Source organism: Leuciscus leuciscus, assembly GCF_965113295.1.
Source record: "Leuciscus leuciscus genome assembly, chromosome: 21".
In the NCBI taxonomy this organism is placed as follows: domain Eukaryota; kingdom Metazoa; phylum Chordata; class Actinopteri; order Cypriniformes; family Leuciscidae; genus Leuciscus; species Leuciscus leuciscus.
This window is the reverse complement of record NC_138745.1, coordinates 25,798,570-25,814,148: the sequence shown is the minus strand read 5'-3', so window position 1 is coordinate 25,814,148 and position 15,579 is coordinate 25,798,570. Positions and strand designations below refer to the sequence as shown.

The 15,579-nt window shown below is 37.3% G+C and overlaps 1 protein-coding gene across 1 annotated transcript; it reads right to left on the bottom strand.

The window, feature by feature from the left end:
* Nucleotides 1-406: 406 nt before the first annotated feature.
* On the bottom strand, nucleotides 407-15,096 carry bms1 (BMS1 ribosome biogenesis factor). The gene is made up of 23 exons (XM_082152928.1): nucleotides 14,946-15,096; nucleotides 13,632-13,808; nucleotides 13,244-13,434; nucleotides 12,951-13,030; nucleotides 12,297-12,485; nucleotides 12,076-12,218; nucleotides 11,860-11,981; nucleotides 10,633-10,826; nucleotides 10,264-10,403; nucleotides 9,566-10,146; nucleotides 9,188-9,289; nucleotides 8,900-9,054; nucleotides 8,703-8,784; nucleotides 7,520-7,599; nucleotides 7,213-7,419; nucleotides 6,629-6,817; nucleotides 6,285-6,465; nucleotides 4,996-5,054; nucleotides 4,765-4,887; nucleotides 4,481-4,628; nucleotides 3,177-3,352; nucleotides 2,913-3,074; nucleotides 407-1,308 (listed from the first exon to the last, which is right to left on the bottom strand). The coding sequence occupies exons 2-23, from the start codon at nucleotides 13,799-13,801 to the stop codon at nucleotides 1,081-1,083; spliced, it is 3,702 nt and encodes a 1,233-aa protein (XP_082009054.1). The 5' UTR covers nucleotides 13,802-13,808; nucleotides 14,946-15,096; the 3' UTR covers nucleotides 407-1,080.
* Nucleotides 15,097-15,579: the final 483 nt, after the last annotated feature.

The window sequence follows — 15,579 nt, the reverse complement described above, 5'->3', positions numbered from 1 at the left end:
TCACATGCTTAATTACCACCGTCAATAAATCTCAATCGCACATATGGAGACACTCCCCGCACTATTGAACATCTGTCCATACAATCCCTGATGCTGACAAATTGCAGTACAGTTGCTATTCATAGGCTTTTCATCAACCTGCCGTTTTGCTTTGTGAAAAAAACAAGAAACTGCTCAGCAGCAGGCAGATGATTATGTCTGACAACAACAAAAAAGCACAAAATCACACCAACTCACTAATGGCTAAACAAAAACAAGGCTGTTAAAACCAGACCTCACTGGATAAAATTTAAGGGCCAACGAGTAGGCACCTCGATCCCCTGCTAAATAATTCATTACAAGCTGATTACACTGAATGTTGACAAGCATCCCACCCTTTCATATGAAACAAACATCATTTCCTTACCCGTTTTCCAATGGATTTTTATTGAAAAAAATATAATAACACAAGTATAAGCGGTTTCATGTGACCGTGGTAGGTATCAGGAAGAAACTGCAATTTGCCTTTTATGATGCATTATGAATCTTTTTGGTAGCATTTAAAAAAAGATTACATTTATTAACATTGGTGAATGCAATAGCAAATGTGAATTAACAATGAACCATAATTTTTAAGTATTCACTGATGTAGGTTCATTTATAAATCCACTAATACATTAACATAAGACAAATTGTACAAATCAACTTCTGTTAATGTATTATGAACAAACATGAATTAACAAAAAAAAAAAATAGATTAATGAATGCTGTAAAAATGTTCACTGTTAATTTATTATACCTAATGCATTAACTTATGTTAATTGAACCTTATTGTAAAGAGTTACAATTTTATAGAAAATCCTTTCAGATTCACCAGGCAGTTCTATTGTTCTTATTATGGTGAGATTGTATCTTTTAGACTTCAACAATACCCATATTCCGGTCTCACACGGTGTCATCATCTCACCTCTTGAGCCAGCTTAGAAACAGCAGCTGGTGTGAGAATCAAATTATGTCTAAATAAGAACTGTCTAAATAAGAGCGTGATCCGATGGGCCTGGAGTCACAGTCTAACAGAATCAGGTGCGAGTTGAGGTAGACTCAATTGTCCTTGGATGCTCCCTTCAGGCTGGATTTGAGTTTCTTCTTCTCTTTTTGTCCCATTGCACGGTAGGTCTTCTTTCTCTCCTCTTTCAGCCTTTTCTGCCTCTCTGCATCCTCTTTCTCTTTCTGTTTCAGGAATTCTTTGTGCTTGGTGTTCTGTTCTGCTTTCGCCTTCTTATTCTTGTATGCGTAGACTGAGCTCAGAGCCTGAATCAACGCTGCCACCTGGTGGAAAAGGTTTAGAGGTTTTATTAATAAACATTATTAATAAACTGAGACATGAGCCCTTAAAGGTATAGTGGAGGATTTTCTTTTTCCGGGTGGATCATCAAGACTATTGGTCCTCCTAAGTGTCAATCATTCTGGTGATATGTTTACGTAAGGCCGTCGTACGTGCTCGTGCACACGATTCACACGATGGCGTGCGCTCAAAAAACAGGTTGGGGTTCCCACTGATGCCTCAGTCGCAAAGTTTCTACTTGACAGGTAAAGTTTGGCATGCTATTTGGAGAAATCCATTTAAAATCACTGCTAGTAAAAGTTAATGTAAGCTATGATTAGCTCGTGCATGCGTTTAATAGGCGTTCCCTCTCGGGAGCAGGTAGAGTGTTGCGCATGTGCATTTTTTCAAAAAGTGGAGAGGGCGGTTCTTTTCTAAAATTCGGGAAAATCCTCCGCTATACCTTTAAGGGTAAAACATGACAACATACCATGGTCCCCAAAAGAACATAGGCACTTAAAAATAAGTCACTCTTAACAAAACATGAACTTCACTGCATTAGAAAACAAAATATCAAAGCAAGTAAACATGATGTTAGACCTTTTATCTCAACTACCTTCACTCTTTAACCACAGACGTGATCACTATTACAGAAGCCCTGAACCGCACAATAAAAAAAACAAGCAAAATATAAAATATATATATATATATATATATATATAATTAAAAATAAGTGTGCTTTAATGCCTTCAAGTTGATTTCCTACAATGTCACAACTTGCCATTTACTTTTTTTGATGCATTATGGATCTTTTTGGTAGCATTTTTAAAAAAGATTCAATTTATTAACATTAGTGAATGCAATAGCAAGTATTAATTAACAATGAACCATAATTTTAAAGTATTTACTGACGTGATCACTATTACAAAAGCCATGAACCTCACAATAAAAATAAGTGTGCTTTAGGTGCCTTCAAGTTGATTTCCTATAATGTCAACACTTGTTTTCCTTTCTTTATTTTTAGTATTTATTTGTATTCCTTGAATGGTTAATGGGCCAGAAACCTCACAAAAAGACAGCAGGTTGCATTGAGAGTGATAAAAGAATTGGAAAGTTATGGGCTCTTAACCTTGTATTCCTTCGAGCGTCTTGTCCAAGTAATTACAGTTTTGTAACTGAATAAAACCTTTTAGTTGTAAGAATTAATACACCAACCTCTAATGGAATGATAAAAAAAAAGTCTAGCAGATTAAAAGATGACAATGATTAAAAACTCTTTATTACTTTCTCACATCAATGCCTTCCATATCTTGGAACCAGGAGTAGAAAAAGAAATTGATTAAAAATGTAACCCCCCGTGTCATCTTTCAGACGAGAGGATTTCAAAGGGGATTGGTAAAGAAATTGGCCAGCAAGCTGTCTTGGTATTTGCCAGGGACACGGATTAAAGAAATATGATATTTCGCAGCCAGCACTCTGGAGGTTTCTTTGGTGGATTAACTTCAGACTAATAGTGGATATTAAAACCGTCTTAGTATAATGACAGTAAAAAAGCTCACAAAGGCATGACATATGTAAAACAGAGATGGACGAGTCAGACGGCTCTCACCTTTTTCTCATGGGGCTCTCGTATGACAGCCGGTCTCTGCAGGTCCCGTGGCGTCTTGCCTTTGGCCTGCATCTGTTTGGATTTGCTTTTGAAGGGGAGGGCCTTATGCAGCTCTTTGGGAACGTGGAGGGGGTTGAAGTGTCGAACTTGCCTCACAACCGGCTGTGGGATTCAAGGACAGGGTTGAAGATGAAGAGTACAACAGCAAACAATAACAACAACAACAACTAACTGGTGACTTAACATTTCTGGAAGAAGGCTTACCTTGTACAGTGAGTCCTGGATGGGTTTATTGCGGATGCCCAGGTCGTATTTAAGCTGTCCGAGGGTCCTCATACCTCCCCATGTGTCCTTTTGTCCAACCGGCATTAGTAGAGATGTCACTGGATTATACAGCTGAGGAACCGAGACCGGATACCAGGAGCGCAGAAACACAATATCTAAAGACACACATTCATATAAATTAGAGGACTGCACTATTTGATGAAAACAATTATGTTGCAAATAGGAGGAAGGAAGGAAATGAATGCTTTTATTCAGCAAGCATGCATTCATTTGTTCAAAGGTGACAGTAAAAACATTAAAAATGTTACAAAAAATTCCTATTTCGAATAAATGCTGTTCATTTGAATTTGCCATTCATCAAAGAATCCTGAGAGAAAAATGTATGACGGTTTCTACAAAAGTATTAAGCAGCACCACTGATTTCAACATTAATAATAATAATAAGAAATGTTTCTTGAGCACCAAATCAGCATATTAGAAAGATTTCTGAAGGATCATGTGACCCTGAAGACTGGAGTAATGATGCTGAAAATTCAGCTTTATCATCACAGGAATTACATTTTAGAATAAATAAAAATAGAATAGAAATATTTCACAATTTACTGTTTTACTGTATTTTTGATCAAATAAACATTTCTTTCAAAAACATTTACAATAGTGTGGAAAGACATTTCTATGAAGATTTTCTATTGTGCTCCTTTTCTGTGACCTGGTGTCATGTTATTAGATTTGTATAATACTTAGTAGCAGCCAAAATGTTTGGAATTATGCGAAACGTGAGTGTTTTGCCTGTGCTTGGGAGTAAACTGTGTGTAGCAGAATAATGCACCTTCACTTTGAAACACAGTGTTTTTTCATATTTTAATTAAATCACAGGCTTTTGCGGTTTAATAATCACACGGCCATGAAGGGATTCCGATTTTTTATTCTGATTAATTTCGCAGCCCTAATATAAACAAATCATCATCTAATAAAAGATGCAGTAGACCTAATAAGCCTCGAATCCGCAAACTGCCTCACTGGAAGATTTTCCACATGCCAGTCTCTCCAGAGAGGAGCATAATAATCAGCAATAATACCCTCCATTTTAACAAGGTGGTTGTTTATGTACAACAGAGCTTCTTGGGAGTCATTACAATCATAGACTTTTCTGATAAATAAAGCACATTGATAAAACTCCCAAAGCACAGCTCATTATATACAAATTCAAATAAATAAATACTGGTAAAAAACTGACTGAGGCAACAAAAATATTTATAAACAGAGAAATAAGTCTGACTCACCACTCATCAGTAGTCTGTCCTCAAACGTGGCTCTTAAGGCGCCGGGTGGGGTGCGCAAGGCTTTCTTTATCTGTCCTTTAATGCCACTGACCGTGCGGACGGACGCACCCTCAAACTTCGCAACCTCCAGGACGGTGTTAAACATTCCCTTAGAGTCGGAAAAAATACCAAAAATAAGAGGGTCCAATTATTCTGAGAGAGGATGAGGAGTATTTTATTACAGTTCCCTGGTGTGCTGTGCCGCTACATTGCGGAGAAACTCCTGACACTGCAGGATTCCCTACCTGGATAAAGCTGGTGTTCTTAAAGATTTTATAAGGGTATCCAATCAGTTTGAGCTTCTTCACAATAGTAACAGATTTGTCCAGGTCCAGAACCACTCCTGTGGCAGCAATGCGGAAACTGGCCTGAGGGGAAATAAGATGGGATGAGTCCAAGAGAAAAGGGAAGCCTTTGTTGGACTGAAGCTGTGACCCAGGCTGCTCCTGTGCTGTCATCATATGCTGGTGTCTTACCTTAATACCTCCGACCGTCTGCACGGCCAGGAAGCCTGTACCCTGGGGTGTTATAGGTCCTAGAGAAGAGTAGAATGAAAGAGTGGAATGTGCATGAGATGACAAGAAAGAGAAGTGAGAGACAGAGTAGAGCTTCACAACTAATCGAATAATCAAACTGTCAGCAAGCTTGTGCAGAACTGCTCAAACAGTCGCAGCATTGCTTGTTTCTGAGTTTTTGATGCTGCGAAATGATTCACATTTTATTTTAGATGTGAGGCCTAAATAAAGAACATGGCATGGAGTTGCAATAGACACAAAAAAAAAGTATTATTTTTAATTATGGATGCCCCAATATTAAAATTATTATATGCTGATAATCATCTTCATGGCCAATAATCCATAAAATGGACAATATTAAAACTGAAAATGTATGGGCATAGAGTTGCCCTAGGCAAAATTAAATTATTTATTTATTTATAAATGATTTGTTTTTAAATGTATTAATTATTATTACATATATAATTTAATTATTTTAAATAAAATATTACAGATGTATCATTATTCAAATTCACATCAGCCAATAATTTGATGGTTAATAATCCATAAATACACAATAATAACATGATATACTAATTTGATGGTTAATAATCCATAAATACACAATAATAACATTATATACTATGTTTTTTCTTTAGTGTGTTATGTAGCTGTTTGTGCATGTACAAGATCTGCAAAGTTACAAAGCTCAAAGTCTCCCACAAAAATATTTATTCTATCTAAAAGAGAAGGCAGATCCAGACCTAGCTAAAACGTTTTGATCGAATTCTCCCTCACATGATCACTACGTGGAAATGTTTGCATAATGCCGCCCAAATGCATACGCAAAGGCGTGGCTTCAGTTATTGTAGTAGTGTTGTAGCCGCCATGTCGTGAGACGCTGTGTGTTTCTATGTGAAAGCAAAAGCACTTTATTTGCCTGTAAGTATGTTTTATTATTTGTTAAAGTATTTGCTATTGACAGTTCAAATGCAGAGTTTTGTGCAGTGTAGAGTAACGCATATTGTTTGCCGTTCTAACAATCAAAGTGCAGAGATGGAATTATGTTTACAAACGCACTATAACATAGTATCCTCTGTTCTCCGCTTATAACTTGTGGCGAAAAGATGACAAACATAGATACACTACGTGTTCTGTATTACACTGGCCGCTCAAGCAGAGCTGAAGCAGCACGAGTAAACATAGGGAGAATGAGCATATACAGTTACATTTCCAATACCGGAGAGGTATGTGTATGGTTTGTCTCTCACCCCAGATGGTGGCACCGCAGTGCATGTGTTCAGGTGTGTATTTGAGCAGGCGGTGACGCCCGTTGTGGTCCTCGATGTAGTAGAGGGGAATGGTCTGAAAGCGCCTCCAGCCCAAAGATAGGATAAGAGGGTCACGGGTTTTCAAGATACGATGGTGCCAGCGGTGTTTCTTCAGACGCATCTGTGTGGAGGAGATAAAGAAAGGACTGGAATCTTTTAACAAGTCCTGCCTTGTAATGACATTTGGCTTGGAGTTGCATCAGGTGTCCTTCACTTTATTCACAAGGTTATCGACTAAACTAGAAGTTGTAAAATATCCAATTGTCAGCTACAAATAGACTTACCTGCAAGTAGCCTACATTGCCCTCACTCGCTCCCAAACCACCAAGGATGATGGGATAGTGGGGGTCAAAGTTGGTGACGAATTCACAAGGTAAAGCAGGGATCTCCACACGAACGTACATGCCTGGCCTGAAGCCCTCGTACTGAACTCGAACTTCATCATCCATGTCTTCGAACTCTTGCTTGTTCAGCTACAACACGAAGGGGAGAGTCAGTATGAAAGAAATTCTCAATTAAAAGAGTAGTTCATCCAAAATTTCAATCATTCACTTACATACACACATACATAGTCTGTATGGCTTTCCTCCGTGGAGCACAAAAGATATTTTGAAGAATTTTTTTGCTCATACAGTGAAAGTCAACCAGATAAAAAACATCACTGGACCCTACTGACTTTCATTGTATATAAAAAAATAAAATAAAATAAAACCACTGGGGCATTTTACAAAATATCCTCTTTTGTTTCACAGAAACAAAGAAATGCATACAGGTTTGTATCACTGGAACCAAAAAATTTATGTTACACTTATTCTTGCTCTCCTATACAAGGAGGCTGACTGTGACTGACTCAATTTTGACCTCTGACCTCAGCCTGTTTCTGCATCTCCTCCTTCAGGTCATCAAAGTATGTGGCGTCGCCATCATCATATTGTGTATTGAACCTCTCCTTCAACCGCCTCTTCTTCTCCAAACGCTTGTTCTTTTGAACTTCAGCATCATCAAGTTTCACTTGGGGAGCCTCCTCCTCTTCATCATCATCATCACCATCATTCTTTTCATCATCATTTCCACCCTGTGTTTAAATAAAAAAATGCAATAAATAAATAGCCACCACAAAAACATGTCAGATGCAATCAGAAAATAATGCTTTAAAACTAGTTTGATTTTAATACCTTGGCTTGGTCTTTATTCACAGCTTTTGATTTGTGAACTTCTCCCGTTTCCAAATCTTCAAAATCTCCATAGAGTTCATCTAGAAAGACAAGAAGGATGAAATTAATTATATAATATGGATGTCACAGTACCAAAATGTCAATTTTAAAACCAGTAAAATTTCAAGTTTCGAATACACTCACCCCCGGTTTCACAGACAAGGCTTAAGCTGGTCCCGGACTAAAATGCATGTTTGGGCTGTTTTAACTAAAAGCAACTTGCACTGACATATCTTAAAATAGTGCAGAGTATTTTCTCCTTAAAACTGCAGTGAACCAAAGACAGTCTCAAAAACATTAGTGTTTCTGACGTCACAAACTACCTTGTAACCAATCACATCAATGTGAGGGCGGGCTTAAGCATATCATAAAATATGTAAGTGCCATTGTTTTGTCTCAAGATGCACACCAGTAATGTTTTTTCAAAGGCACATTTATAAATGCTACTGCTACTCAATTTTATTCCTTAAAACTAATTTTGATCACCAAAATGAGTAAAAGAGTGCTTTGAACAACTTAGAATGTCAGTGGAGAAAAGCATACAATGTTATAATGAATAATAATAAACATCATATACATAATTCACCTGCTATATTGCTAATTGTACACGATTTTTCATATCAACAGAAAAATATACCGGGATAACCTGGCTTTTCTCGAGACTCCCCTGCTAGTTCTCCGTTAATGATATGCTAAAGCCCTCCCCGCATGTTGATGTGATTGGTTACAAGGTAGTTTGTGACATCAGAAACACCAGCGTTTTTTGAGACTGTCTTTGGTTCAGTGCAGTTAAGGAGAAAATACTCAGCAATGGTGTTGACTTATGACTTTGCACAGGGTTTGTCTTAAAGCATATTAAAAACACCACAAAGATATATAAACAACATTAAATACTTTATTTTCACCACAGGGGGTCTTTAAATGTCCTTAAATTGAACTACTTAATCTAAGACTTTAATCTTACACTGCAAGGCCTAAGAGAATTTTGTAAAAAAAAAAAATTGGTTCACCTAAGACATAAATACTGTAGTAAATTCTGTATCGTAAAATCTTTTGCATTAGTATTGACCAAATGCCAAAGTACCAGTACTTATAACATCCTTATAGCAAAGAACTGCCCAGAATCATCAGCTGCTTTTCTTACCATCTTCCTTAAGCAGCGTTGAAGCATCTTTATCCTCCTCCCATTTTCCAGTAACAAAACAGTCCCTGATAGATGCAAGCATCTGAAAAGACACAAATAATAAGAAAACAAGACAAGGACAACAAACGGCATATTTAAATTCATTATGCAAATACATTTGAATGCATATGCATGTGTGTTTTTATGCTGCCTCTCACCTCCTCCTGATCCCAGTCATGGCTGCTGTCTGGCTGAAATCGAGAGCAGTCCATCGCATCCGCTCGTACTTTCTTACTCTTCTCCGGACGGCTGACTTTAAATAAACCGCCCAGCTCTTCTTCATCATTAGAATCCTCCTCTCCCTCCTCCGCCACTGAGAAACATACAATTATCAGAAACATTATAGGTTGGCAATAGCGGTTCATGTACTTTATGAAAATGAATGCTGATCCTCATGTTGTGCCTTTTTTCAGGGAGTGAATTAAATGTCAGTACTCATAACTCACCTGTGCCGTACACTAGCTTGCGCAGGTTTGGAGCTGCACGCTGTTGTCTTAAATATGCCTCTGTTGCTTTCTCGGCCAAACCTTCCTTCCATCGTAGTGCTCCTTCAACATAAACATCCACATAAACAAAATACATTCAACATGCTCAAAAGGGGATTTCAGAGAAGTAAAATTCAATAATAATAATAATAATAAAAACAGGCAAAAAGGGGAGTATAAGGGGAAATTAGTGAAGGCAGCTTAGGGTAAGACAAAGTGAACACAATGATTTAATTTAGAATTCCTAAATCTGAATAAATTAAATTAAGATCACTTGAAAACGAATAATAAAATCTAATGTTTGGATTATTTGGGACATTTTATTTAGTAACAAAGTACCTGCAGTTTCATAACCCATCTCTGGATCCTCCATGTCTTTCTCTTCTTCCTCTAGATGCTTGGAGGACATCTTTGATTTTACAATCTCATCTCCATCTTCCTCATCATCATCATCATCCTCGTCATCTTCCTCATCATCTTCCTCATCATCTTCCGCATCATCTTCCTCTGAGCAGAGACCAGAGTCTGGACCTGAGCTTTTTTTTGCAGGTTCCCCTTCTATCTCCTCATCATCACTTTCATCATCTTCAGTTTCCTCTCCTTCACTCTTTTCCAGTTCATCGTCACTATCAGCAAACACAGGCATCTCTGCACGCTCCTCAACTTTCTGTTTCTTCACAGGAGGAGCTGCCGCCTCCATTGCGGTCTTATCTTGCTTTTTCAGTGTTGCCACCCCCTCTTCATTTTCCTCACCCTCTTCTTCTTCATCCTCCTCTTCTTCATCACTCATTTCCTCCTCCTCATCTTCTTCATCATCATCATCATCATCATCTTCCTCATCTTGATCAGCAAAGACAGCTCTCCTCCTCTCTCTCTGTGCTTTTTCATCCCATTCAAGGCTTTCCATAGGGTTCTGCTTCCTGTTGATTAGTTCAATGAAAAAAATTACGTTTTTATTATTATTGAACTTTGCTGTCATTTCCGGGTACATTACAATCCCTGTTTGCAATACAATAATTTTAATTAGCAAATCTTACCCATTTTCCTGCACCTCCTCCGGTGTTAGTGCAGCAGTTCCTGTGAAAAGTGACACTTTGCTGGCAGCCATTTTTACATCCAAAGTGGCTTGTGTTCCAATAAGAGACTGAACGAGTTCAGTGGTGGGCCGCACCTCCTCCTGGGAAACACATTTCTCACACCATTAAAACATTTAATATCCATCAGATCACAAATCGTCCTCAAACGTCAAGGTCACATTCGCTGATGGAACAAAATTGAGCGTAAAAAAGTGCCACTTGGTGTAATAAGCTGTGACTGCCCTGTAAACTGCAGACATTATTGCATCTGGTATTAAATCAACTGTAGGTAATGCTGTCACGGGGGACGTGATGAGACTGAAATCTGACCTGCTGCTTGTTGGCATGTCCACAAGGCATATCGATGTAGACGGCATCCTTATCATACACCAATCCCCCTACGCCAGCCAGGGGGGCATACAATAAACGTTCCTTTACGTTCAGTGCTCTCTTCTTAATCGCTTCCGGAAGAGGGCAAGGGTCCGGCAGGAAGCTAACATCAGCCACAGAGAAGTCCCCCACACCTGCAACATTTAGCAGTAGTTTTCAACCATATAATATTGCATAGCTGGCATAACAAAATGAATACACTAATGTTTGGGGTCGGTACGATTTTTTTTAAATGTTTATAAAATAAGTTTCTTATGCTCAGCAGAAAGTCTGCATTTATTTGATAAATACAGTAAAAACATAAATATTGTAAAATATTATTACAAATGTATATTTGTATATATTTCATATGTAATTTTCAGCAGCTATTACTCCAGGCTTTAGTGTCTAATGATACTTCAGAGATCATTATAATATGCTGATTTGGTGCTCAAGAAACATTTATTATGATCATGAATGTTGAAAACAGTGCTGCTAAATATCTTTGAGGAAATATATGTGTATAATAAGAATTTATTAATATTTTCAGGATTTTTTTTGATGAAAAGATAGTTCAAAAGTACATTTAAAATATTAATCTTTTGTAACAATGTAAAATTCTACTGTCACTGGCACTCAATTTAATGTGTCCTTGCTGAATAAAAGTATTAATTTATTTATTTCAAATTTTAATTAATTTTAAGTATTAATTACCCAACGGTAATTAACCGGTAGTTTAAGTGTATTAACTTTTAAACGAGAGTAGACAAAAATGCTTTCCAGAGTCTATATTTTGATGCTGACATCAAAGGCTGTGTGTCTAATCAAACATTTAGTGCAAATTCATCTGTCAATTGCTTAAAGTTAGTCAAAGGAACCAGATGCCAAATGGACAGGTCGTGAACTTGCTCTCTTCCTTAAAAACCATGAACAAAACTATGTGAAGAAGTAAAAAGAAATATGACCCAAATTACATTAAATGCAGGTTCACTTACAGCAAACTGTTTCACTAACCACTGTGTGGTTTGTGCAGAAAATTATTGGCTGACAAGGGCATGAAATAGTCCAAATTCAATTTTGTACAAAAATTAAATATTGGGTTGCCACATGTACAATGTAAAATCTGGTTCCTGAAGCAAAAAATCTGAATATCTTTAAAGAATTTTGCAAACATTAATGACAGCTCACCAGGAATGTGGACCTGACATTTATTCTTCAAAAATGTCCCACGCAGGTAGCCGTACAGAGAGACGGTTCGGTCACATTTGGGATTTAACCTTATAGCCTCAGGATCAGTAAGATCCTCCATACTATTTGGAAAAACAAACAAATCATTGGCTGTTAAATGCAGCAAATGCTTAGAAAGATAATGAATAAAAGAAACATTTTCATCAGGTCACTCACCGGTCAGCCAACACATAGGGGTGAGAAGTCTGCCAGACAAGAGGCCTGAACTTCATGACGGAGATGAACCGCCCAAGGTTCTTAACTTCCTGTGTCTGGTACTCTCCATACACCATTCCAGACAGGTAAAAGAGCTTGGCACCCTGCAAGACTTTTATGTTCAGACACAAGACAGTTCTCTTTAAAAGATATGTCAGTTATATGATGGGTTGTTGACGTACCTGGAAAACTTCAGTCCAGAATCTGTGTTTGAGGCGTTTTTTTGTTTTTCGAAGTCTCTTGTTGTCCTTGAAGGTGTCCAAATGTGTGAGGACCCCCATGATCCGGGGGAAGCCATGAACTTGACAAATATTTAGGAACTCAAAGGTCTCCATTTCAAAGCCAAAACTTGCATCAATCAGCATCAGAACCTAATAAAGTCAAAATATCAGTGCTGCATTACTGGAAAACATGACAACTAAGTAATAATACAGTCTAATATTAAAATAAATCCAGACTTTTGAGGCTACTAGTTATCTAGATTAGTACTGAGTCAACTGCCTTTCAAATGTTTTTTTTTTAAGAAATTAATATTGCAATGAAGACGCATTAAATTGGTCAAAAGTAACAAAAAAAGCATTTATGTTACAAATTAAATGTTGTTCTTTTAAACTTTCTATTCACCAAAGAATCCTGAAAAAAAGTGATCATGGCATCCACAAAAATATTAAGCATCACACCTGTTTTTAACATCACCAAATCACCATATTAGAATGATTTCTGAAGGATCATGTGACACTGAAGACTGGAGTAATGACTGCTGAAAATTCAGCTTTACCATAACATGAATACATTTTATTTAAAAATATATTGAAATGATGCAGGCTTGCACTCACCAAGTCAGCAACCTTTGCCAAATCAATCATGGTGTTGATGTCATTGTTGCACTCAATGAAGGTCAGGCGGCGTTTCTTCCCTATAAACATTTACAAGAAAAAAAAGTCACATCACAGCTTATTGATTCTGTCTGACAATATCAGTGCACTTTTGCTCTGAAGTCTACATCAGTTTTAATCTTACCGCAAATGTGACATTTGATTTTTGACATGACACCCAAGGTGGATGTTAATATCAAGTGTAAATGGAAACTATTTTGCATACGTTTTTTATTATGCATTACAAAACTGACCAGATACTATAGTCACGGGTCCACAGATGTCAGAAAGCTTCTGCCGTGTGAAGTTTTTGATCAAGCATCGAATAAGGGTGCTTTTGCCCACTTTTGGAGGTCCCATCACCACTATAACAATAGGCGGGGGTTCCAGAGGGGTCCGGTCTACCAGGGGAATGTGATGTTTCTTTGTTTTAATATCCTGAGCCCTACAAAATAATGTTAAAAGAGATTAAAAGCAAAGAAGGGACAAATAATTGTACTTAAATATAAAAAGTGAAAGTTATTAGAACAAAGGGAATGGCAAAGGAATAATATGAAAATGTTTCACTCATTAATAGGATAAAGTAAGTGGAAAAATCAGTGGAAGATGGGTAATGTTGAATGAAGCTTTCTGAGCACTGACCTATGGAAGGTTTTTGCCATGCGCACAGCTGACTTAACACTAAACGCTCGTGGGTTCCTCTTGCGCTCATCCTGCTCTGGTTCAGTGCCATGCTCCTTCTTTCTGTTCTTCTTCTGTGCTTTGGGCCCACTGTGCTTATGCTGGTGCCGCTTCTGTTCTTTCTTCTCCATCTTTGCTCTTCAGGAGATAAGACAGATTATCAGCAATGATCTTTATTTGACTTCACAGAATGATATAGATGTCTCCCATCCAGGTATTGACTACCTAAACCCTGCTTAACCTCAGTGGAAAGCCAGGCAAGAGCTGCCGGGTGACAGCTGCAGTTTTTACTTTGCATATTGATATTCTCTGGTAATTTAAAGTCTGACAAGTCATAAAGTCAAACCATACCTACAGAACATCCAGAATCAGTAAGACTTTACTTCCTACTCATATCTATAACACAATGGTTGTGAATAATACACTGGATTTAAAGACAGAATAAACTACCAGGGGTGTAACGATACCCTCATGTCACGATTCGATACACATCAAGATACTGAACTCATGATATGATATTATTGACATTATGGCAAAAAAAAAAAAAAAAAAAATGTACTGTTGATTAAAATGGCAAATTTGATATTACATTGTGGGTGTAAATGAATAGGCTTGGACTTGGTGCCGGTAACCCAATGCACCGGACAATGGTGACAAGGATAAAAAATACTCATGATTCTGAAGCTGAAAATATAGAATTATTTTAGACAAATATGCTTGCACTATGTCACTGACTAGATATTTTAAAATAATGTAGGCCCCTTTTTACTGGTAAAATAAGACATTTGGCATTATCAGGACCCAAAAATATTCACCCATTGCATTATTATACATTATATTCAACATTATAAATAGTAGTTTAATGTAGTGCTGACACTAAAACTCTGAAAACTTGAATTTTTTCTCACACAGTAATTTTCATTTTGGGTGAACTATACACAATATAGTGTCACTATCCACGATACATATTGTTGTATATTTCTATTGTGATATATTTTGACACGATATATTGTTACAATATATAATAATATATATAAGCTACACACATTGAATCGTGTGTCTACACTACAGTCAAACCCCACTGGTAACCTCCAAACAACTAGCAATTAGAATAAAACATGCATGAACAACGTACAGAATTGGTCGATTTGGACAAACTGGTTATTTGTCATTTAATTTCAGGCATTTTACGTTGGAACAATTGAGGAATAAACACGTTTTTCTTTAAATCATCATCACAGCAGTCACTTTTAGGCATGGAAAATAAAGGCTCACCTTTGTGCGGTTGCTGTTTATTTCAATCCGCTGTACATATAATAGCAGAATTCAAGATGTTAAATCATGGTATCATATCAGGCGCAAAACGTGATTCTCTCTCCACTGTTTACACGTGTGTAGCGCTATGCGCTTCCGGTGAAAGGCGGAAGTGGTCACATTCGACATCTGTGTTGTCAAAAAGGACCCTGGAAAGAACGATCCGTGTCACACGTTCCGCATACACAAGACTTTTTCCTTGATTATTATGCCTAGGTGTTGATTTTATGATACTTGTAAAAATGTTAGAACAAGTTGTCCAGCAACAGAAAACCATAAACTCGTGAAATATGCATGCGGTCTTTGATGTAAAATGGAAATGTCGAACAGTGTTGGGAAATGGAGTCGAGATATTATTGATTTCTCAATTAATATTCTGATCGAATAAAAGACTCACACCCAACTGGCGTAATTGTGTGTAACCCACAGACAAACTTATCGACTCAGTGAATAAATTTTACTCACATAAAACGACTTTTTTTGATGAAGAGAATAAAAAACCACTGAACTGAATCCAAATCTCCACTACTGAGGCTGTGTCTGAAATCACTTTAACTCTCTTGAGGTAGCCTACTTATTTAAAAGTAGCCTAATT

What these genes read in the sequence shown, in the direction of transcription:
- bms1 (XM_082152928.1), bottom strand. Translation starts at nt 13,801, where the DNA reads ATGGAGAAGAAAGAACAGAAGCGGCACCAGCATAAGCACAGTGGGCCC. An exon ending in TGGCAAAGGTTGCTGACTTG is followed by an intron (nt 12,486 to 12,950) that starts GTGAGTGCAAGC and finishes TGACTTTATTAG; the next exon opens with GTTCTGATGCTGATTGATGC. An exon ending in AACGCTGCTTAAGGAAGATG is followed by an intron (nt 7,600 to 8,702) that starts GTAAGAAAAGCA and finishes TTGTCTTTCTAG; the next exon opens with ATGAACTCTATGGAGATTTT.